The sequence below is a fragment of the Pristis pectinata genome, chromosome 33, assembly GCF_009764475.1.
Source record: "Pristis pectinata isolate sPriPec2 chromosome 33, sPriPec2.1.pri, whole genome shotgun sequence".
In the NCBI taxonomy this organism is placed as follows: Eukaryota; Metazoa; Chordata; class Chondrichthyes; order Rhinopristiformes; family Pristidae; genus Pristis; species Pristis pectinata.
The window spans coordinates 1,516,877-1,540,045 of record NC_067437.1 but is presented as its reverse complement, the minus strand read 5'-3'; the positions used below and the strand labels follow the sequence as shown (position 1 = coordinate 1,540,045).

The 23,169-nt window shown below is 47.2% G+C and overlaps 1 protein-coding gene and 1 long non-coding RNA gene across 5 annotated transcripts in view; one reads left to right on the top strand and one right to left on the bottom strand.

Annotated features, from left to right (window-relative positions):
* Nucleotides 1-21,035, bottom strand: part of LOC127585603 (uncharacterized) — a 30,170-nt gene extending 9,135 nt beyond the window's left edge. For all 4 annotated transcript variants that reach the window (XM_052043196.1, XM_052043197.1, XM_052043198.1 and 1 more), the window contains exons 1-5: nucleotides 20,872-21,035; nucleotides 9,340-9,457; nucleotides 8,404-8,505; nucleotides 5,944-6,003; nucleotides 856-999 (exon numbers count right to left, since the gene is read on the bottom strand). In XM_052043196.1, coding sequence (XP_051899156.1) covers nucleotides 856-999; nucleotides 5,944-6,003; nucleotides 8,404-8,505; nucleotides 9,340-9,408 — 375 coding nt within the window. In that variant the 5' untranslated portion in view covers nucleotides 9,409-9,457; nucleotides 20,872-21,035. The remainder of the gene's footprint in view (nucleotides 1-855; nucleotides 1,000-5,943; nucleotides 6,004-8,403; nucleotides 8,506-9,339; nucleotides 9,458-20,871) is intronic.
* Nucleotides 21,036-21,148: 113 nt separating this feature from the next.
* LOC127585621 (uncharacterized) lies at nucleotides 21,149-22,881 on the top strand. Its single transcript, XR_007958541.1, has 2 exons — nucleotides 21,149-21,461; nucleotides 22,305-22,881. It is a non-coding gene; the product is annotated as an uncharacterized LOC127585621 (long non-coding RNA).
* Nucleotides 22,882-23,169: the final 288 nt, after the last annotated feature.

The window sequence follows — 23,169 nt, the reverse complement described above, 5'->3', positions numbered from 1 at the left end:
GTCACTTCCACTGATATCCCAACACACTTTATATCACATTATTTTACACTGGTTACACAGTGATATAATACATGTTCCAGTGAACCCAGTGACATTAAAGGGAGCGGGAAATAGACAAACACTCTGAGCCCGGTTCCAATTGTAAACTCACCTATGTTCCTGACCTCAACCCTGGCCCTGACCACACGCCCTGCCCACAGTCCAGGCCCACATACCAGACCCTGGCTCCAGCCACACTGCCGACCCACACTCCCGACCCACAGTCCAGGATCTGACCCACACTCTCAACCCACAGTCCAGGATCTGACCCACAATCCAGCATCTGACCTACATTGCAGGCCCACAGTCCCAGACCCTGGCTCAGATTCTGAACTAATGCGTGTCTCAGGACTCATGAGCCATCAGACGCTGTGTTACTGGAGTTTTACTATTTCTCAGGAAGGGTGAACTACAACCTCGTTTGTGAGAATATTAACTGCATGTTCCTTTCCCACCCACAATATTCCTTTACCCTGGCCTTTGCACCTTTGGCAACAGTTGGGAACAGCTCCAAACTACGGTCACTCAGGAGTGGACTCATTTCCCATTGGTCTTTCCTGGCCACAGATTAGACAATGACTCAATCTGCTGCCAGACAGCAGTTTGCAGATGTGGGACCAGAGAGGTACATCCAAGCCGTTCTCAAACTTCCCCTCCACTTTAATACACCAGTTACATCCTCCACTTTAATACACCAGTTACCACCTCCGCTACAGCTGATATTGAAAGTCCGTACATGGGCAGGATGCAAGGCAGAGGAGAAAGGTGAGTGGAGGAATATACAAGCAACTCCCGGTCCCAACCCGGAGCACTTACCTTGACAGTGCAATCGGTTAGGAATTCCAGCTCCATTATGACCATAGTCACTATATCTTGGAGTGGGCCGACAGAGTTCCGGTGGATGTGTCCTATTGATCGATTCAGTGATAATATGGCCTGCAGATCCGAACAACAGCTGTCCTGTGGAACAAGGAAGTGTCAAGAGGCTAAGCTCAGTTCGGAGGGGAAGGTTATCAGCCCACATTCCCAGCTAAATACATGGTGGGCTGTAGGCAAACACTGGAGGTACATCCTCAGAGTCAGAGATACAGAACAGAAACAGGCCAACCCAGAGCGCACACCGGCCAACAACCGCCCATCTACACCAATCCACTAATCCCGATTTTATTCTCCCCACATTCCCATCAACTCCCCTCAGATTCTACTACTCATCCCACACCAGGAGCAATTCATAGCAGCCACAACCCTCTGACTTGTGTCTTTGGGATGTGGGAGAGAACCGGAGCATTGGGGGAAATTTTACAAAATTATGAGAGGTATTGATAAGTTGGACAGTCAGAATCTTTCTCCCAGGGTAGAAATGTCAAACACTTAAGGTGAGGGGGAAAAATTTAAAGGGGATGTGTGGGGCAAGTTTTTTTATTACACAGAGTAGTGGGTGCCTGGAACAAGCTGCCAGGGGTGGTGGTGGAGACGGACACATGAATGTGCAGGGAGTGGAGGGATGTGGATCCTGTGCAGGCAGAAGGGATTTAGTTTAATTTGGCATCGTGTTCGGCACAGACATCGTGGGCCAAAGGGCCTGTTCCTGTGCTGTACTGTTCTGTGTTCAATGTTCTTCAAGGAGAACATGCAAACTCCACACAGACAGCACTGGAGGTCAGGATTGAACCTGGGTCTCTGGCACTGTGAGGCAGTGGCTCTACCAGCTGCACCATTGTCCATCCCGGATATGGACTGTGAAAGTGGGGCCTCATGATCCTTCTCACTGCACCTGGAACACTAAATCTGCTCACCCAGCTCCTCTGTGCTTGCAATCAACATTAGCTTCAGTTATGCAATGCCACAATTTTAATATTCTTGACCCCGGCACCACTGCGATCCCTTCTAGCCCAATAACCCTTAGAATCATAGATCACAAAGGAGGCCATTCAGCCCATCAGGTCTATGCCAGCTCCCAGTGGAGCCATCGAGTCAGTCCCATTCCCTCCTGAATCCTCTGCTTCCTGCCTCTTTTGCTCATCAACAGATTTAATTCCTCTTTCACTGGTAGCTGTGTCCTTCCTCTATTTCCCCCTTTAAGATGCTCCTTTGAAAAAAAATCACCTCATTGACCAAGCTTTTGGTCATCTGCCCTAATCTATGGTGCAGTGACAAACTTCTGTTTGATAACACTCCTGTGAAATGCTCTGGCCTCAGTAAAGGGTGCTATATAACTGAAAGCTCTTGTTGCAATGGAATGGATAAGGAGATACTTCCACCTTGTGCAGACGAGGTGGAGTTCAGAGCTAGAAGAACATTAGTACAAGGTAGTTGTTGGTGAATCCAGGAGGCGGGATGAGATGGGAGGGACATTTTTACAAGCTGCCTCTAGATTGAATCAGCAGGAGTATCTCAGTGGAAGATGGGCAGGGAGCAGAAGGAGCAAACGCTTTAAAAATGCGAGATGCTCCCTGTCACTCACACCAGCGGACAAAGAGATTGCTCCTGATTCCTCCCAGCTGTTGTCCCAACCTCTGAAACCAGAGGTTTAAGGTCAGGAGTAGGAGCTTTAGAGGGAGTGGAAGGAAGAATTTGTTTTCATCCAGAGGATGGCTGGAGCTCGGAACCTGAGAGAGTGGTGGCAACATAACATTGAAGTAGTATCTGAGCGAGGACTTATCACCAAGGCATAGGGACCAAGTGGTGGTAAACGTGACAAGTCCAGATGGTTGGCATAGACCGGGTGGGTTGAAGAATCTGCTTCTGTGCTATCTGACTCACAAACCTGCAATTTGATATTTAGCTAGTCCCATGTAATATTTAATTGTGGTTACATGTCAGATTTATGCAGTTCATTGTGAACTCATGTCAGTAAATCACTTTGTGCCTCCCAGAACAATAAAAAGCTGCCTTGGCCAACCCACAGTTACCCCAAAGAATTGGATAAGAGTGGAAATTTTTTTTGCTGGAAATGATCTTGCCGGGAATAGGCCTCACGTGAGGAAAAACATACTTCTCTTCATGCCAAGTAAACAATGTTTTGGGCAACAGAACTTCTCATACCCTGTTTCCAACAGGCATTCTTACACTGATGTGTTGCCAAGAGAACCAACGACAATACTTACACTTTGGCAGTTAGGTTCCAGATCGGAGGGTGAAGCAGCCAGCATAGTCAAAGTCCCCACCCACCCACCCCAGACATTCTCTCTTCTCCCCCCTCCTATCGGGCAGAAGATACAAAAGCCTGAAAGCACATACCACCAGACTCAAGGACAGCTTCTATCCTACTGTTATAAGACTGTGGAACAGTCCCCCAGTACGATAAGATGGACTCTTGACCTCACAGTTTACCTTTTTATGGCCTCGCACTTTATTGTCTGCCTGCACTGCACTTTCTCTGTAACTGTCACACTTTATTCTGCATTCTGTTATTGTTTTCCCTTTTACTATCTCAGTGCACTGATGTGATGAAATGATATGTATGGATGGCATGCAAAACAAAGTTTTTCACTCCGGTACATGTGACAATAATAAACCAATTTAATACCAGAATACAGCATCAGACAAGTCCCCTATCCAACCTTACCATTTACAACCAAAAGGGTAAGAAATTCTGCTCATAGTATGCTTCAGGTCACTCTTAGTCCATTCACGAAGAAGGCACACCAGCGGCTCTACTTCGTTAGGAGTTTTAGGAGATTTGGTACGTCATCAAAGACTCTTACAAATCTCTACAGATGTACGGTGGAGAGCATTCTGACTGGTTGCATCACCGCCTGGTATGGAGGCTCCAATGCGCAGGACCCCAAGAGGCTGCAGAGGGTTGTAGACTCCGCCAACTCCAAAGGCACAACCCTCCCCACCATTGAGGACATCTTCAAGAGGCGGTGCCTCAAGAAGGTGGCATCTATCAGTAAGTACCATCACCACCCGGGACATGCCCTCTTCTTGTTACTACCATTGGGGAGGAGGTACAGGAGCATGAAGACCCACACTCAACGATTCAGGAATAGATGCTTCCCCTCTGCAATCAGATTTCTGAACGGTCCATGAACCCATGAACACTACCTTGGTATTTCTTTTGTTTTGCACTATTTATTTATTTTGTAATTTTATGTCTTTGCACTGTACTGCTGCCACAAGACAACAAACTTCATGTCATACAAATCAGCAATAATAAACCTGATTCTGATTTTCCTTCACCACTGGAGTTATCCCTGACCATCCACACGATGTATTGCAACACCTGGCCAAGGAGTCTCCAACAGCATCTCCCAAACTTGTGGCCTCAGTTGCTGAGAAGGACAAGGGCAGAAGGTGCTGGAGAGCACCAACCACTTGGAAGTTCCCCTCCAAGTCACACACCACCCTGACTTGGAAATATATTGCTGTTCCTTCGTCATAGCTGGCTCCTACTCCTGGAACTCCCTCCCCCACAACACTACAGGAGCACCTTCACCAGAAGAACTGCAGTAGCTGAAACATATATTTCCCTTGGAAAAGTGGTGGAGAACTACGTAGGGGCCTCAGCAGCATACCCACACCTCAGATGAATTTTTCAGTGATTCTGTCTCAAGTAGTCGCACAGGTGTCTCTGTGGTGCCCTCATCTAACACTAGGCAGGTGTAGGAACATAAGAAATAGAATCAAAAGTTGACTTCACACTGTTTTTTTCCCCAGGGTTGGGGAATCAAGCACTGGAGGGCATAGGTTTAAGGTGAAAGGGGAGAGATTTAATAGGAACCTGAGGGGCAACTTCTTCACCCAGAGGGTGGTGAGTATATGGAACGAGCTGCCAGAGGAAGTGTGTGAGGCAGGTACATCAACAACACTTAAAGGACATTTGGACAGGTACATGGATATGAAAGGTCTATAGGGATATGGGCCAAACACAGGCAAATGGGACTAGCCTAGATGGACATCTTGGTCAGCATGGACCAGTTGGGCCGATGGGCCTGTTTCCGTGCTGTATGACTCTGAACATTCAACCCCCTACACCTGCTGTGACATTCAATAATCCCAGGGGAGATCTTTTTCCTCAACCACATTTTATCACAGCCCTATTTTCTTGCACTAACCCCATATCCCTTGACACAGTATGGTCAAAGGTTGGAGACCAAGCCTAAAACTAAGTCAATAGTCCAGTACAGTGAGGGAGCACTGTGCTGCTACAGAGCTGTGTTTTAGAAGAAATGTTACAGAGTGTTAGAATCAGGCCCTTTGGCCCACCATGTCCATGCTAACCATTTCCCATCCACACCAATTCATCTGTGCCTTGGCAATTATTGAGCAATCCAATACCAGAGGGCATGCATTTAAGGTTAGAGGGGGTAGGTTCAGAGCAGATGTGAGGGGTATGTTTTTTACTGAGAGAGTGGTGGATGCCTGGAATGTCTAACAGGGTGGTGGAGGCAAATTCATTGGGGGCTTTTAAGAGGGGCTTGGATGGGCACATGAATGAGAGGAAAATGGAGGGATGTGGGCATTCTGTAGGTAGGAGGGAATAGCTATGTCGGCACAACATTGTGGGCTGAAGGGTCTGTTCTGTGCTGTACTGTTCTATGTTCTAATTCAAGTGTGCACCTTAAATGTTATGAGAGTCCCCATTTCCACCACCCACCTGGTAATACAGCACGGAAACAGGCCATTCAGCCCAACTCATCCATGCCAACCATGGTGCCCACTAAGCTAGTCCCATTTGCCTGTGTTTGGCCTCTACCTCTCTCAGCCTTTCCTCTCCATGCACTTATCCAAATCTCCTTCAAATGTTGTTATGGACCAAACGTAATGAAAGAATCCAAAGACTGTGTCAAATACCTCCCTGGGACAGGGAGAGAGTCTCCTCGCTGTAAAAAGAAAATCAGCTCTTTACCGATTGTCCTTCCAACGTACCCGAGTGAATTGTGATTAATCGTAACCTACCATTCCAGCAGTGTCCTGCAAGAGTACTGTCAGATTGTAGTCGGTGGGAAGGTTGATTCTCTGCAAGTAAAAAGAGAAAAAAAAGTGTTTGAATGTTAATGACAGACACACACATTCCTGCAGTCACTGCGTTCCATATTTCAACCCCTTTCACTTCCCATCTTTAACCAACTGAAATAAAAGCAGCCCACTGGTTACATCACAGCCTGGTGCGGCAATTCCAAGGCACAGGAACGCAAGAGGCTGCAGAGAGCAGTGAATACAGCCTGGTCTGTCACGGGCACAGCCCTCCCCACCACCGACAGCATCGACAGGAGGCGCTGCCTCAAGAAGGCAGCATCTATCATCAAGGATCCCTGCCATCCAGGCTGTGCCCTCTTCTCGCTGCTACCGTCAGGCAGGAGGTACAGAAGCCTGAAGTCCCACACCACCAGGTTCAGGAACAGCTACTTTCCTACAACCATTCGGTTCTTGAACTGACCTGCACAACCCTAACCCTACCTCAGCAATGGAACACTACGCACCACCTCTTGCACTGCCGTGGATTGTCTCTGATTGTGTTTTTTTTTGCACTAAGGTCTTGTTTTGCACAGTCTTTTGTTTTCTTCACTGTCTTGTATAATTTATATATAATTCATGTTCTGTGTGTTGTCTGTACCTACATGCCTGTGATGCTGCTGCAAGCAAGTTTTTCATTGTACCTGTACCTCACCAAACTTGTATACAGGACAAGAAACTCAACTTGAACTTTTCAGAAACCTACAAACGTTAACACGGTTTCTCTCTCCACAGATGCTGCCCAACTTTGAGTGTTTCCAGCATTTTCTGTTCTTATTTCAGATTTCCATCATCTGCTCTTTGAATTTTCAAATAATTCAACTCACTGGCATACAGCAGCAATGAAGCTAAATTACTGGGCCTAGACCCAGAGAATTGGGCTAACCATTTGGAAGAAGCTGAAGGTTTTAAATCCAAGTAATTAAACATGGCTGGTATTAAAGTTGAGATATGTAATAGTGACCATGTCTCTACTATATAGTTATTCAGTTCACTGTGAGAAAGATCTGCCTGTCTCTACCCTGCATGGACTGTTTGTGACTCCTAACCAACATGATTGATTCTTGAAGACAAAGGAGACTTCAGATGCTGGAATCAGTGGATCAAGATGTATGTTGGATGAATGGATGCAGGACCTTGACTGGAACATTGACGTACACCTTTTGGTATTGGTATTGGCTTATTATTATCACAGGTATCCAGCTACAGTGAAAAGCTTTTGTCTGTGTGCCACCCAGGCAGATCATTCCATACACAAGTACATCACAGTAGTTCAAAAGGGAAACAGAATGCAGAATACAGTGTCACAGTCACAGAGAAAATGCAGAGCAGGTAGACACAAAGTGCAAGGGCCACAATGAGGTAGATTGAGAGGTCACAGAGTTCATCTTTTACTGGATGAGAGGTTCATTCAAGAGTCTGATAACAGCGGGATAGAAGGTGTCCTTGAGCCTGGTGGTGCGTGTTCTCAAGCTTTTGTATCTTCTGCCTTATGGGAGGGGGGAGAAGAGAGAATGACCAAGGTGGGAGGGATCCTTGATTATGTTGGGTACTTTCCTGAGGCAGTGGAAAGTGAAGAGGAGTCATTGGAGGGGAGGCTGGTTTGCATGATGGCCTGGGCTGTGTTCACAACAATTTCGAGGCCTCCACAGATGCTGATTGGCCAGGTGATTCTTTATTGCTTTCTGAAGGGTGTGCGTGGGGAAGCCAGGCTGTTCCAGCTGTGATGTCACCCCATTGATCGCTGAGGCGTAACTGGTTGGCCAGGTAGGTGTGTGTAGGTGTGTGTCCTTCACCCACAGCTCAGTCACAGAGGGTGGTTCCCTCACATACACCCCGCCTGTCTGAGTTAGATGACATAGCTACTCCCCTGTGGGACTAAACCTCCAAGACCACTTGTAGGATCACGTAGGGAGGTTAAACCCCAAGACTTCAGACACAACACAATGACAGCCAGTCCCGATGCAGGGTCTCAAGCTGAGACATCAACCAGATCTTTGCCTCCACAGATGCTGCCTGACCCTCTGAGTTCCTCCATCAGTTTGTTTTTTGGGGAATATGGTAGCCTGCCTCTCTTCAAAATAAATGGAACAGGTGATATACGTCCATGCCAGTAACATCCAGGTTGTGTGGTTATACGTTTTAAAAACAGTGGGCAGCAAGAGCACTTTTCCTTCAGGAGGTCAATAACAAGGAAGCAGTTGTTTGAAGGAACTGGCAGAAGGGAGCTGAGTAAATATTAACTTCACCAAATGGTCAGAGGGAGTCAGGACCAATTACCTGAGTCGTATCACACAGGGTCACCGAGTCAGCACAGACTTGGCACGTGTCTCTGTTGTTTCACTTTCCGAGCCATTTAACCTTCTCCCCCAACATCCAACATCACCCCCACAGCCAACTCACCAGTTTCTCAATGCTCTCAAAGTAATTCGCAATAGGGTCATGGCCTTCAAAGTCACAGGTGTCGCCGCTTCCCGTTAAAAATATAAATGCAAAGAAAGTTGCCTGGGAAGAGAAAATAAACTTTTTAAAAAGTAGCTGACAGAACATGACAGAATGTTCTCTCTCTCTCCAGCTCACGGGGATACCTCATCCACCAGTGGAGAGTGTGACAAATCCCCTAGTCATCTTTGTGTTCACTGTGTGGTGTAATTTGTGTTGTGTGTGTTGTCAGTACCTATGTGCCTGTGATGCTGCTGCAAGCGGGTCTTTCATTGCACTCTACTTCACCACACGAGTGCCTATGACAATGAACTCAACGGGACTTCATCCCCCCCCTCCTCAGGAGTTTTATCCATCCTCTCTCACCCCGGCACCAAGAGCAGCACACCTGCTACTATCCCATTCACTTCAGCAGCATTCACACCGACCTCCCGGAGTAGGGGGAGGTTAAAACTACAATGACATAGGAGACCATTCAGTCCATCGGGCCCATGCTGGCTGCCAGGGAAACAATCCCATAGTCCCACTCTCCCAGCTCCTTTCCCTCTACCCTGCCGCTCATTTACTCTCTCACGTCCCAGCTCCTTTCCCTCTACCCTGCCGCTCATTTACTCTCTCACACACACCCATCATCTCCCCTTTGATTATTTTTGCCACTAACCTACATTAAGAGATAATTTACAGCAGCAAATTAACCCACCGACCCGCATGTCGTTGGGATGTGGGAGGAAACTGGAGCACCCGGGGGAAACCCACGCGGTCACAGGGTGAATGTGCAAACTCCACACGGACAGTTTGGGATTGAACCCAGGTCTCCGGAGCTGTGAGGCAGAGTCTCCGGCTGCTGCGATACTGTGGGAGGAGAGAAGGGTTAAGAGAGAAGAACAATATACTTACAAACAGCTCCTTCACTGTCACTTGCTGTTCCTTTGGTGAGCTCTTCTGACGTACATGATAAAATTTCATCTCAACATTCCCGCAGGTTTACACTCCACAACTAAAGATTGTTCATCCCCTTAAAACAAAAGGAAAGAGCTGGTCACTCACTTGGCAAGGTCCACAGCCTTGGCCTCAGCTGCCGAAGAATCTCTTGCCCCCTTGAGGGACAAGTTGGAGAGAGCAGCTGCTGGTGAGGCGTGTATATTGGGGCTTTACGAATTACAGCTCAGCAGTCACACAGAAACATTGAGAGTGCTGACAGAGAGAGAGGAAGATAAGAGGGAAGGTAAAGAGTATAATCAAGAAAAGAAGAACAAGACAAAGGGAATAAAGGAGAGACAGAAAGTGAGAAAGAAAGAGGAACAAGGGAGAAAAAGAAAAAAGGGCAGGGACCAAGAAAATAAAACTAAACAAATCCTAGTAAAGTAAACATTATGCTTCAGTTAAAGGCAGCCTATGTGGTTAATTCCAAGGAAGAGCAGGTAATCTACACTCTCAGGCATATCAGAATGAATGACAGAAGTTTAGTATCAAATTAGAAACTAACCTCAGATGAACTCAAAAGATTGATAAGCTTTGCAATAATCTGAAAGTGGAGTAAACAAGTGCAGGCATTGAATTTGAACACACTGGAAAGGAACCAAGTTGCCTTCACTTGCTGAGTTTTTCTTGGAGACAATGTTTGTACCTTTATCTGACATCACACCCACACAGTTTTGCAGAAAGAACCAAGAATGCTCCAGTCCAATACAGTGGCCATTCTAGGAATGTGGACTGGCTGGTAACACAACCTGAGGTTGCAGGATCTGCTACTTGTCAGGTACAGATGTGGTGTACGTACTCCTGAACGATCTGGGGTTTGAGTCCGACTGTACTCTGCAGGAAGAGAATGAGAAAGAGGAAGAAACAAGCTGACAGGGTGGGAAAGGCAGTGTGTGTGTGTGTGTGTGTGTGTGTGTGTGTGTGTGTGTGTGTGTGTGTGTGTGTGGAGAGGTTAAGACAGACAGACGAAGAGAGGTGGGAATGAAATGGGGAGGAGGGAGCAGAGCCGTTGGGCGTTTAAGAGGGAAAAGGAGTAACAGAGAGAAAGATAGAGAAGACCAGATTGTCGGGTTAGATTGGGACTAGAATGGCCATGCTGGGGTCAGCCACAGCTTGCACCAGCTTTAGTATCTGTAGATAGGTCCCTTCTGGGCAGTCAGTCCATTGCTCCTCAGCCTGTTCCGTATGGAATCTATGCCTGGTTAGCAGATCACGACCTCCCCTCCCACATCAATCGTTAGCCTCATTCCCAAAGAATTCAACAGCTTTTGCCGTGAGAAGGGAAGTCACCGGTGCAGATAGGAGAACAGACCAGGGAGCCTTTAAAATGCTGTGGGGGAGAGGTTTGTGGGTGGTGGAACCTCAAGCTTCTCTCCACAGACTTTGCCTAATTTGCTGAACCTTTCCTCTGACCTGAATCCCAGAGCTTTAACACGACCTGGAATATGTTTTATTTCTCTGTGACTTCCCTCATTAACCCATTAATTCAATGGTTCAATAAACACTGACATCTCAGCAACCCTGGACCTCAGAGATGTTCCCTTTGCTTCATTCAACCCTCAGCCCCCACTCTGCAAATTAAAACTTTTTCCTCACTTTCCCAGTTCACAAAGGGCTGTCAGCATAAAGCATTAACTCAGTTTCTCTTCCCACAGATGCTGCCTGACCTGCTGAGTGTTTCCTGCTTTTATTCCCAGAGAACCCCTCAGGTGAAGGCAAAAGATCCCGCGCTTCCACTTTAAAAGACCTCTGTTGTGTTCTGGCCAATATTTATCCTCAGCAAACATCATTAAACAAAAGTTTGTCAGCGGCACCCTGAAGTTCAGGGGGAGCCTGCTGTTCACAGTGAGCAGATGAGATGCAATACATTCCAAAAATACAACATTGACTGTAAAGGGCTATAAGATAAGGTATCTTTATTGGTCACATGTACATCGAAACACACAGTGAAATGCATCTTTTTGCGTAGTGTGTTCTGGGGACAGCCTGCAAGTGTCACCACGCTTCCGGCACCAACATAGCACGCCCACAACTTCCTAACCCGTACATCTTTGGAATGTGGGAGGAAACCAGAGCACCCAGAGGAAACCCACACAGACACAGGGAGAATGTACAAACTCCTTACGGACAGCGTCTCAAATTGAACCCTGGTCACTGGCGCTGTAAAGCGTTACACTAAAGACCTAATGATGCAAGATTACTTTTTAAATCAAATCCATTGAGTGCAGATTGTAAACCAAAAGAGAAGGCACACTCTCCACCCCTGAATACTGCCAAATGATCACTTTGCTCAGGAGATGGACCAGCTTTAGACAACAAGACAGAAGTGAATTTTCTGGATCAACATCTTCCCCAACTAGTGTCTACACTTTCAAAGAACTTTATTGGCTGTAGAATACTCTGTGGTACCCTGAAGGACACTTGTGTAGCTGGAATTGTTTTCACATAATCACAAATAATTGTTCATGAGTGAGGATTTGTCCAGGGTTCCTCAGAGCCACCTAATGGGCTCTACAACAAACAATCTGCTGGAGGAACTCAAAAGGTCAAGCAGACAGAGACTGATGCAGGGTTTTGACCCAAAACGTCGGCAATTCTCTCCCCCCCCCACCACCCCCCCCCCCCCCCCCACAGATGCTGCTCGACCCGCTGAGCTCCTCCAGCAAATTGTCTGTCATTCCAGATTGCAGCGTCTGCAGTCCCTGGTGTCTCCATACAGCCACTACAATACTTATCTTCAAAAAAAATCTAAAATCAGATTCATACACCATGCAGTAGCAGTTGGAAGCAGAGCTGCAGTGACTTCACACCAACGGGACAAACTAAATGGCACAAAAACCTGACCCCAGGCTCAGCTGAATTCATGAGATGGTCTGGTGGTGCAGCAGGTCGAGCCGCTGCCTCACAGCTCCAAAGACCCAGGTTTGCTAGCACAGTAGTGCAGCAGTTAGCGTAACGCTATTACAGCACCAGTGACCTGGGTTCAATTCCCGCCGCTGTCTGCAAGGAGTTTTTACGTTCTCCTTGTGTCTGCGTGGGTTTCCTCCAGGTGCTCTGGTTTCCTCCCACATCCCAAAGACATGTGGGCCGGTGTAAATTTCCCCTAGTGTGAGTGGTAGAATCTGGGGGCAATTGATGTGAATGTGAGGAGAACAAAATGGGATTAGTGTGGGATTGGTGTGATTAGGTGCTGGATGGTTGGTGAGGACTTGGTGGGCTGAGGGGCTTGTTTCCGTGCTCTGTGTCTCTATACCTGTAAGACACAACCTGGAGTGCACCATTGGTCCTCAATGTCCCCTTGAGCAGTATTTCCTTTGATCAGTGCTCTTCTGGTGCCACATCCATTCATCCACTGTCTTCCATCACTAAGTGAGTGCCAATGATCTCCCGCACAGATCTAGGGCTTCCCCATCCGTTCTCAGATGGCACAAGTAGGGCTAAAGGAGACCCCAACCACCTTTTACAAGAGGGGAGCCCAGAGGTAGAGGTGATCAGCCACTCGATTCTGTCTCAACATTTGAGTAGATCATGCGTAACCTGAGACCTACATTGACACATTTAGCTTTGGTTCAATCACAGCACGGATTTAATTGTCCCCAACATTCACAGCCATTTAGGAGTTTATATTGTAACTACACATTGGAAGGTGCTTCCTGATTTAACTCTAGAAGAAAACTAGTCAGAAACTGACCTCTGGTTAGTAAATGCTGTGTCAGCGCGAGGTGTCTGAAATTCATTCCATTTAAGTCAAGGCAACTAATTTTATGGACAGAGTACAATTCATTGACACAGTTTCTTTACCGAAGGGATACAAATTTCTACACAGCTATATTCAAATTTTAAAATGACACTCCCTTACTTTGGATTATTCTAGGGAGAATAGTTTTAAAGTCAACATGACATGTATTAATACTTTGGTCTACTTCAGAAGAGCTTCAATTTCTTTAGTGTCTCTCATAACTAAATGACATCCCAAAGGTTTCAAACATCTGCCTGTCTTTCAACAGAGGGGTTATGGAGACACACAGAGAAGGAACCCACACTGTCCCATTTACAGAGACCCTCAAACCTGTTGCATGATCTTCTGAATTCCCTTTTACAATAGAATCATACAGCACAGAAACAGGCCATTCAGCCTATGCTGATCATCAAGCACCCATTTACAATAATCCTACCTTATTCTCCACACTTTCCCATCAATTCCCCCAGATTCTATCCCTCACCTACACAGTAGGAGCACTTATAGTACACAGTTAACTTACAAACTGATGCATCTTTGGGACGTGGGAGGAAACTGGAGCACAGGGGGGAAACACTCACAGTTACAAGGAGAATGTGCAGACTCCACACAGACAGTGCTGGAGGTCAGGATTGAACCTGGGTCTCTGGAGCTGTGAGGCAGTGGCTCTACCAGATGCACCACTGTGGCCAGACACAAACATAACATGAACCAGACACCTCCTGTTCACAACACTGAGGAATCTTGGAGGAAAGTTTGAGCAGGAAACACCTCTGCAAACAAACACCTTGTATCTGACTCAATAAGATCAGACTTCAACCAACTTGGGATCATAGGTGGCCATCCTGATGCACAAGTGACATGCTAAAATTTCATGATACGATAGACTATAGATGCTGGAACCTGGAGCAACAAACAATCTGCTGAAGGAACTCAGTGGGTTGAGCAGAATCTGTGGGGGGAAAGAATCGTCGATGTTTCAGGTCGAAACCCTAAAACTTCTCCTGGTTGTAAATGCAGACACCCAGATCAGACCATGAGGAATGTAGTAACATTTTACCCCAAGATTCAGGACCGGAATTACACTTGTTCCCTCGGAGAGCATGGGACTAGTGAAGCCAGTTCCTACTTCTAACGTCACACAGAAGAAGACTAGTCAACCATCAGTTGTTAACTGAAGTCAAAAGGTGGCGAATTTATGGAATTTGTCACCCCAGAGGGTTGTGGAGGTTAGATCATTGGAGTTGTTTAAAGAGGCAGTAGGTCATTTTTTTGAAAGATTGGGGAATTGAAGCTATGGGCAATTGGCACAGAAGTGGAGATGAGAAGATCAGAAGAGCAGGCTCAGTAGTCTACTCCAGCTACTTTCTTGTGGAACCATTGTGTAAAGATGCAGCAACCAATGTACATTCTCACTAATAGCAAGATGATGTCTATTTTATTGACATTGGTCAAGGAACAAACTTTAGCTAGGAGAACTCAACTTTCTTCTTTGGAAGTGTTCTGGGATCTTTTACAACTTCCGGAGAGAACAGAAGGAGACTCTGTTCGATGTCTCAAGCAAGAGACCGCACCTGCCACACAGCAGCACTCCCTCAGCACTGGGATGCCAGCCCAGTGAGGAATGTGAATGCAGCCCATATTGCATTAGGAACGTTACAAAAAAATCACAGCCTGGATGTCACATTACTTGACAAGATATAATCAGATATTTCACAATACTCCCTCTTAATTACATTCTTGGTAAATATTACTTTGCCACATACATCTTCAATTTACAGTCTCTTTACAACTGGCTGCAGGCAGTTAACGGGGAAAAAAATGACAATTGTCTTTTTTAATCAACAAAAACAGCTCAAGTGTAAAACCCATCCACCCATCACACAATCTTGGAATGCTTGATTGCTACACCATGAATCCTGACACTCTATCTATGCAGAATAAAGATAACGACCAGTAATAACGTGATAGATACTGATGAACAAACTGGAGAGATTTCCCACTGCTCTTTGATACAGGTTCTATGCCCATAAATGCGGCCCGAGTTCAATGTTTTACCTGAAAGGACACACTTTCAACAACGTGGCTCTCCTACAGTGCTGAAATGGAGGGGATATTGTGCACTTAAGACTCAAACCACAAAGGAGAGGGTGCTACACAGCGAACTGGAATGGGCGCAGTAGATCCCCGTGTTACAGGAAGGTTATGTTCCTAGGAAACAGCCCTTACTGTGATTTTCCATGTCATCTATGCATGCATCAAGAAATGCGAATTGAAAAGATAAATTCTGCGTTTAAAATAATTCTAAAAAATAATATTTGTGCTTATTTGTATTTTTTCCCCCCACACAAGCTCCTTGAGAGCAAATTCTGTTCCATAATTCAAATTTTTGGATAATGATTTGTGAATTTTGTAAGGGCGAATATCTGTTACCCAAGCGCGCCAGGTGGCACAGCGGGCAGAGCCGCTGCCTCACAGCTCCAGCAGCCCCGGTTCAATCCTGACCGCCGACGCTGTCTGTGTGGAGTTTGCACGTTCTCCCTGTGACCGCATCGGTTTCCCCCGAGTGCTCTGGTTTCTTCCCACATCGCAAAGGTGTTTGTTGGTGGGTTAATTGACCACTGTAAATTACCCCGTGTGTGGGTGAGGGGTAGAATCTGGGGGAAGTTGATGGGAAAGTGGGGATTAGTGTAGGGTGGGCGTAAATAGGCACTCTATGCTCAGTGCGGACTTGATGGGCTGAAGGGTCTGTTCTGTGCTGCATCTATCTATGAACCTGTGACTGAAAACAAGCAAACGTGCAGGCTTACAAAGGCACACTCATTCTAGCAACTGCCTCCTTGTTAAAGTGGGAACACGATAACCCAGTTCCCCCAGCCATCGTGCCTCTCCCTTCATGTCCCGTGGCACCAGTGGTTCACAGGCTTCCATTCATTTACCTGCTAACAATACCCCCTGGGTGTTCCTTGCTCCTGACACAGGAGCACCGCCCAGCACCACACACAAGCGGTCAGTCTCTATGTGACACTGAGTCTTGTCCAGTGAGCCCTCTGGAGCCCACAGGGCACACGGTCACCAGCTCAGCTCCAACACCAAATTGTTCGCCAAGTCTGACTTGCTGGCTATTTAATGGTTAGTTCTGGGGTAAACCAGTGTCTCACACAGAACTTTCTCATGTCCTCTGACGAGATGGAAGGAAGCCAGTCGGCCCCTCGAGTTCATGCTCACTTCCAGCAGTCCCACTCCACCCTGATTCCCCTTTAACCTATTCTCCCTCACACGCCCATCAGCTCCCCTGATTGTCCTGCCTCCCAGCTACATCAGGGCTAATATACAGTGGCGGACTACCTACCAACCCTCACTCCTTGCGATGTGCAGGAGGAAGCCCATGCAGTGGCAGGGAGAATGTGCAATCTCCACACAGACAGGAGCAGGCGCGAGGATTGAACCCACTTCTCTGGAGCTGTTAGGCAGCAGCTCAATGTGATGCATCACTGGGCAGAGCCTGAAAGTCAAGTCACTGCACTGAGCTTGTGGGCTTGGGGAACAGTGGACTCTTCTGTCATTTCTTGGAAAATGACAATATTTATCCAGAGAAGATTAGGAGAGAAATGTTGGAACAGAAGCCTATCACCTACACATTTCAGAGGAATGTATGTGTGCGGGTTTGAAAAAGAGACAGGGTCATTTATATAGTGCCTTTAATAGCCCAAGGAGTTGGACAGCATTGGGGTGCAGCTGGTAGAGCCGCTACCTCCCAGCTCCAGAGATCCAGGTTCAATTCTGACCTCAGGTGCTGTCTGTGTGGAGTTTGCACATTCTCTCTGTGATTGTGAGGCATTCCCCTGGGTGCCACATCCCAAGGACATGCAGGTTGATGGGTTAATTGGCCACTGTAAGTTTCCCCTAGAGTTCAGGAGAGCTGTAGAAGTGACAGGAATATGGGGAGCACAGGTTGCGGAGGGGAAATGGGATTGTTCTGTGAGTGGGCACAGCCTCGATGGGTCATTTTCTGCACCAGAGGGTGTGGCCCTGAAGAATTATCACACAAATAATGACATTGAGCCACCTTGGGACAGATAGCAGGAGAGGACCAATGGAAATGTGTTGGAAAGGAAGGGTTTAAGGAGCATCTTAAGAAAGAACAGAGAGGTTTTTGGAGGAGATTCCTGATGTTAGGAAATAGATAGCTCAGAAAGCACAGCAGTGAAAGGAAAAGGGATATGTGAGAGGCCAGGATTTGGGAAAAGTTCAATGTGGGAGGGTTGTGTAATAGGCAATGTTTACACAGGCTGAGGGCCAAGGAGGAATTAACAAACCACATAGGTACCTTTTGTGAAGGTCTCTGACTGACGGTGCCTGAAGAATAAGAAACAAAGGGGGAAAAGTCCCAATATGGTCCATTGACTCTCCTGGGACTCGCCATTTCCCAGTGCCAGGTCAACTACAAAAAGCAGACAAGGCTGGATGATTTTACCACAACGCCCTGTCCCATTCCTCCAGAGGTCTCCATTATGGGGGCCAATTCATCCCTTGAGGATTGAACCAATGACATCTGGTCTCCAGTTTCATCGTGGACTCTTGTCTTCGGACAACAGGCCAACAATTGTACCCCCCCGTCGCTGTCCTTTGTGGAGTTAGACCCGCCATCTTACTCAGCAACACCCAACACCCCTTTCACCCGTGCAGCCTGCCTCAGCTCCATCCACCTCAGAAACCTTCATCCATACTTCTAGACTCAACTATTCTGGAGCATCGGAGACTGAGGGGAGGACTGATAAAGTTTCTAAAATTATGAGAGGCATGGAGTAGACAGTCAGAATCTCTTTCCCAGGATAGAAATGTCAAATAATAGGGGGCATGCATTTAAGGTGAGGGGGGAATATTTAAAGGGGATGTGCGGGGCAATTTTTCTCCCCTACACAGTGGTGGGTGCCTGGAACAGACAGCCAGGGGTGGTGGTGGAAGCAGACGTGATCATGGCATTTAAGAGTCTTTTAGATGGGCACATGAACATGCAGGGAGTGGAGGGATACGGACCATGTGCAGGCTGAAGGGATTAGTTTAATGTGTCATCATGTTCAGCACAGACATCATGGGCTGAAGGGCCTGTTCCTGTGCTGTACTGTTCTATAATCTAAAAGATATTAAGGGCCAATGATCAAATATTCTGCTCCACAAACCCAAAGCTCATTTTCCCATTGCCACTGTGCCCACTAACACTAATTATCTCCCAGCTAAGAAAATAGGAGGAATAAGATACCTGCCGCACACACCTACCCCACCACTTAGCTGAAGCATATAAAATTATGACAGTTAATTATGACCTATTTCCCTTGATAGGGCAGAGAAGGACCTTGGAGATAGGGGGCATCAGGTTTATAGTAACTGGTAGAGGGACTGAAGGGGAGAAGAGGGAAGAGTTTTTTGCCCAGAGTGCTGGGGGAGGCATAAATCCTCAACATTTAACCAGCACTTGAATGTATCCTTGAAGAGCAGTGTCCTGCAGGACTACAGACCCAGTGCTGGAAACTGGGATGAGGCTGGGTGGCTCTTTGTTGACTGACATGGGCATGATAAACCAAATAACCTCCTTATCTGGAATACAAGGAACAGTAGTGTAGTGGTTAGTGTAACACTATTACAGTGCCAGTGACCCAGGTTCAATTCCGGCCACTGTCTATAAGGAGTTTGTACGTTCTCCCCGTGTGTCTGCGTGGGTTTCCTCCAGGTGCTCTGGTTTCCTCCCACATTCCAAAGACGTACGGGTTAGGAAGTTGTGGGCGTGCTATGTCGGCGCCGGAAGCCTGGCGACACTTGCGGGCTGCCCCCAGAACACTCTACGCAAAGATGTATTTCACCGTGTGTTTTGATGTACATATGACTAATAAAGAAATCTTATCTTATAAATCTTCCATGGTTCATCCATTGCTGAATATCACTGCCTTTTACTGCTCTCTGTGTCACATCTGCAGATCATTGCCTCTGGAATAAAGTACTTGCTATTGAACTCAACCAGACTCAGTGGATGGAACTGCTTTATGTAATGACCGAGTAACATTATTATCTATTCAGGTATGCAGGGGGACTGCACAGGCTGGATTTGTTTTCCTTGGAGCAGAGGAGGTGAGGGGGTCCTGATAGAGGTGTACAAAATTATGAGGGGTATTAGATAGGGTAGGGAATAGGAAACTTTTCCCCACAGTGGAGGTGTTTGTAACCAGAGGGGATCGGACTGAAAGGTTAAGGGGGGGGGGGGGGGGTCTGAGGAATTATTTTCCCACTCAGAGGGTGGTTGGAATCTGGAACACCCTGCCTGTAGGGGTGACAGAGGCAGAGACTTTCACAACATTTAACAAATATCAGGACAGGCCCCTGAATCACCGAGGCACAGGCAGGTACGGAGCAACTGCTGAAAGAGGGGACAAACGTAAATGGTCAGCATGGGTGTGGTGGGCCAAAGGGCCTGCTTCTGTGCTGTCTGACTCTCTCCTGGTCCTTTAAGCACTGAGACTCATTAAGGAAAGCAAAACTGGATAGATTTAGATAGTGACAAAGTACAACATGTAGCCAAAGCTCTACTATTATTAAAAGTTCAGGAATAACCACAAGATGCCATGTGAATTATTTTGCTCAAGTGAATCCTGCCCTAGAGCCATACAGCAGGGAAACAGGCCCTTCAGCCCATCTCATCCATGCTGCCCAATGAGCTAGTCCCATTTGCCTGCATTTGGCCCAGAGCCCTCTCCTATCCATGGACTTATCTAGATGGCTTTTAAATGTCACTCATGTGTCCACCTCAATGACTAATTCTGGCAGCTCATTCCAAATATGCACCACCCTTTGTGTGAAGAAGCTGCCCCTGATGTCCCTTTTAAATCTCTCGCCTCTGCTCACAAACCTATGCCCTCTTGCTTTTAGCACCCCCTCCCTGGGAAAATGACTATATGTTATTCCCTCTCAAATAAACATGAAGAGCAGGCGAGGTGCCTCCGGTACTACCCTGGGGTTTACCCCCAATTAGCAACCCTTACAACAAAATAAAACTGATATGGTCACAAGCTGCTGTTTGTGGGATCTTGCTGTGTGCTGATCAGCTGCCACATTTCTTACAGTCCAAAAGTAATTCAATGGGTGATGAAGGATGCTGTGGAAGTCCCGCTCAGCTGCAGGCAGAAAGGCAGAGGTACACACACACTAAAAAGGGAAAGTCGTTGAAATTGACAGAGATAAAATGACTAAATGTGTGAGTACGATCTTTTGATAAAAGGTCAGTTGTAAAATACTGAGCCAAGATGCCATGTGATAGGTGTGCCGTGTCCCAGACTGGTGCATAAACGTGGGCATCCAGGCCGCACTCCAAAGGGGTACTGCCTGTAATGCAGGTGGACAGATTATCGGGTCATTCTAATATTGCTGCTTTAGAAGCACGCTGGACACAAACTGGCTTCCAATATTTCAGCAGTGATTACATTTCATCGCACTTTACTGTTCGAAAACGCCCTTAAAGGAATACAGGACTCCCCTAGCGATCCCTACTGATATTCCGCACGGTAATGGCCCAGATCTCACAGAAAGTGATTGATAGCTTAGATTTGAAAACTGACCAAAAGATCCTTAACAACGTGGTGTATGGTTTCTCTTCAGAGGAATCTGCGCTTTAAAAAAAAGTAAACCTTCATTAAAACTTTCACGCAGGGTTCTCTTACCTTGAGTAAAGTTTAAACAATCAGACGACAAAAGCAGAAGACAGTTTCTCGACCCAGACTCAAATGACAGAAACTAATATCTCCACAGCCTGAGAGAACAGTCCTTCCCTTTTATTGACCATAAAGCGGCGGGGAGGAGCGGCTGAGGGGTGTACGGGGACGCTCGGCTCGCCGTGTGCCAATCCGCCTCGGTGGGCGGGTATCCTTCGCTCTGCATGTGCCGCCGACCGCTTCCTGGAACGGGGGAGTGCAGAGCGTTGAGCTGGGTGGAGGCAGTGCGGGCGAGGCCAGAGGAAGGGCGTGGATCAACCTCACCAGTAAACCCCTTCTACAGCAGCAGCCGGAGATGGAAGGAACCACACCTGGGGAGAGAAAGAGGAGGTGGTTCACCATTGGACGACAGCTGTTGCTTGGACTTATCCTGGCCAGCACTGGAGAGAGGGCGGCACAGCTGGAAGGGTCGCTGCCTCACTACCCCAGGGACCCGGGTTCGATCCTGACCCCCGGCGCTGTCTGTGTGGAGTTTGCACGTTCTCCCTGTGAACGCGTGGGATCCCCCTGGTTTCCCTCCACATCCCAAAGAGGTGCAGGTTGGTGGGTTGATTGGCCGCTGTAAATGCCTCTGGTGTGTGGGTGAGGGCTGGAATCTGGGAGCAGTTGATGGGGAGGAGTGCATTAGTGTAGACGGGTGCCTGCGGTTAGCATGGACTCAGTGGGCCGAAGGGCCTGTTTCCGGGCTGTGTGACTCAGTGAGAGGGAGGTCAGTGATTCATTGTGAGAGGTCAGAGTGGGAGTGAGGTGGAAAATCAGGTAACTTGTGGTCCTGCAGCGGCCGCACCATCGGGGTTTCTCTCCGCATTGTGGAGGGGACGGGTGACGGGAATGCGGAGAAGGGGCTGCGGCCCCTGGACGGAGGGTCGGGAGGAGGTGGAGCGGTGAGCCGCAGAGCGAGAAGGTGGACCTGCTGATGGAACCCTGCTGGAGGTGGAAGTGATGAAGGATTCCCGTCCCTGCCCCTCTCCGTGACTCTTGTATTCTCTCTTTTCCACTGTTGAAGGATTCTTGAGCGCAAACGCTGACCCCGAGGATGCTGCCGGGGGCCTCCCTCATTTTCTGTTTCTGGTCGGGATTCCTGGAGAGGATGGGTTGGTTTGTGCATCAAAGGTGTGAAGCTGAGCACACTAACACTTGCCTGTCAGTATAATCCTCCTCCCCACCACCTCTCCGTCTTCTGCCTTCTACATTCTTTCACTGAAAACCAACCTACCTTTAGGCAGTTGCATCTCAAGTTTTATCTCAGCATGTTCCAGCCCTCAGGGCTGAGTATCCATTCATCTTCCTCACACTCACTGAATAACCACCCTGTCCAGTTTGCATCAGAGCTGCCCAGATCATCAACCTGCAGCATCAACCCTGTTCTTTTCTCTCCACAGATGCTGCCTGACCTGCTGAGCATTTCTGTATTCTGGATAGAAAGCATCCTAACCGGATGCATCATGGCTTGGTATGGCGACTGCTCTGTCTGAGACTGCAAGAAACTGCAGAGAGTTGTGGACACAGCACATCACAGAAACCAGCCTCCCCTCCATGGACTCTGTCTATACCTCTCGCTGCCTCGGTAAAGCAGCCAACATTATCAAAGACCCTACCCTTCCTGGACATTCTCTCTTCTCCCCTCTCCCATTGGGCAGAAGATACAAAAGCCTGAAAACACGTACCACCAGGCTTAAGGACAGCTTCTATCCTGCTGTTATGACTATTGAATGGTTCCCTAGTACGATAAAATGGACTATTAATCTCACAGTCTACCTTATTGTGATCTTGCACCTTATTGTCTACCTGCACTGCACTTCCTCTGTAGCTGTGACATTTTATTCTGCATTCTGTATTGTTTTACCCTGTACTACTTCAATGCACTGTGTAATGAATTGATCTGTAGGATCGGTAGGCAAGACAAGTCTTTCACTGTACCTCAGTACATGTGACGATAATAAACCAATTCCAATTCTCTGCCCTGCTGGATTAGGAAATGCTACGGGAGACTACTGTTGTGGAATAAATAGCAGCTTTGCCAAAAACAGCAATATCCTCAAAGCAACTTTTAAATAAAACCATCCAGGTTTGGAGGGCAAATTTGTAAATGGTACAGTACAGATTTACCAGAATAATAGCAGATTCTAGAGAGTGAAATTATAAGAATAGGCATAAAGTGAATCACAAGTTGTAAAATCCTTGCAACACTCAGAAATAAACAATATAGTATAATTGCAAGAATTATTTATTACCCTGTGTTATTTT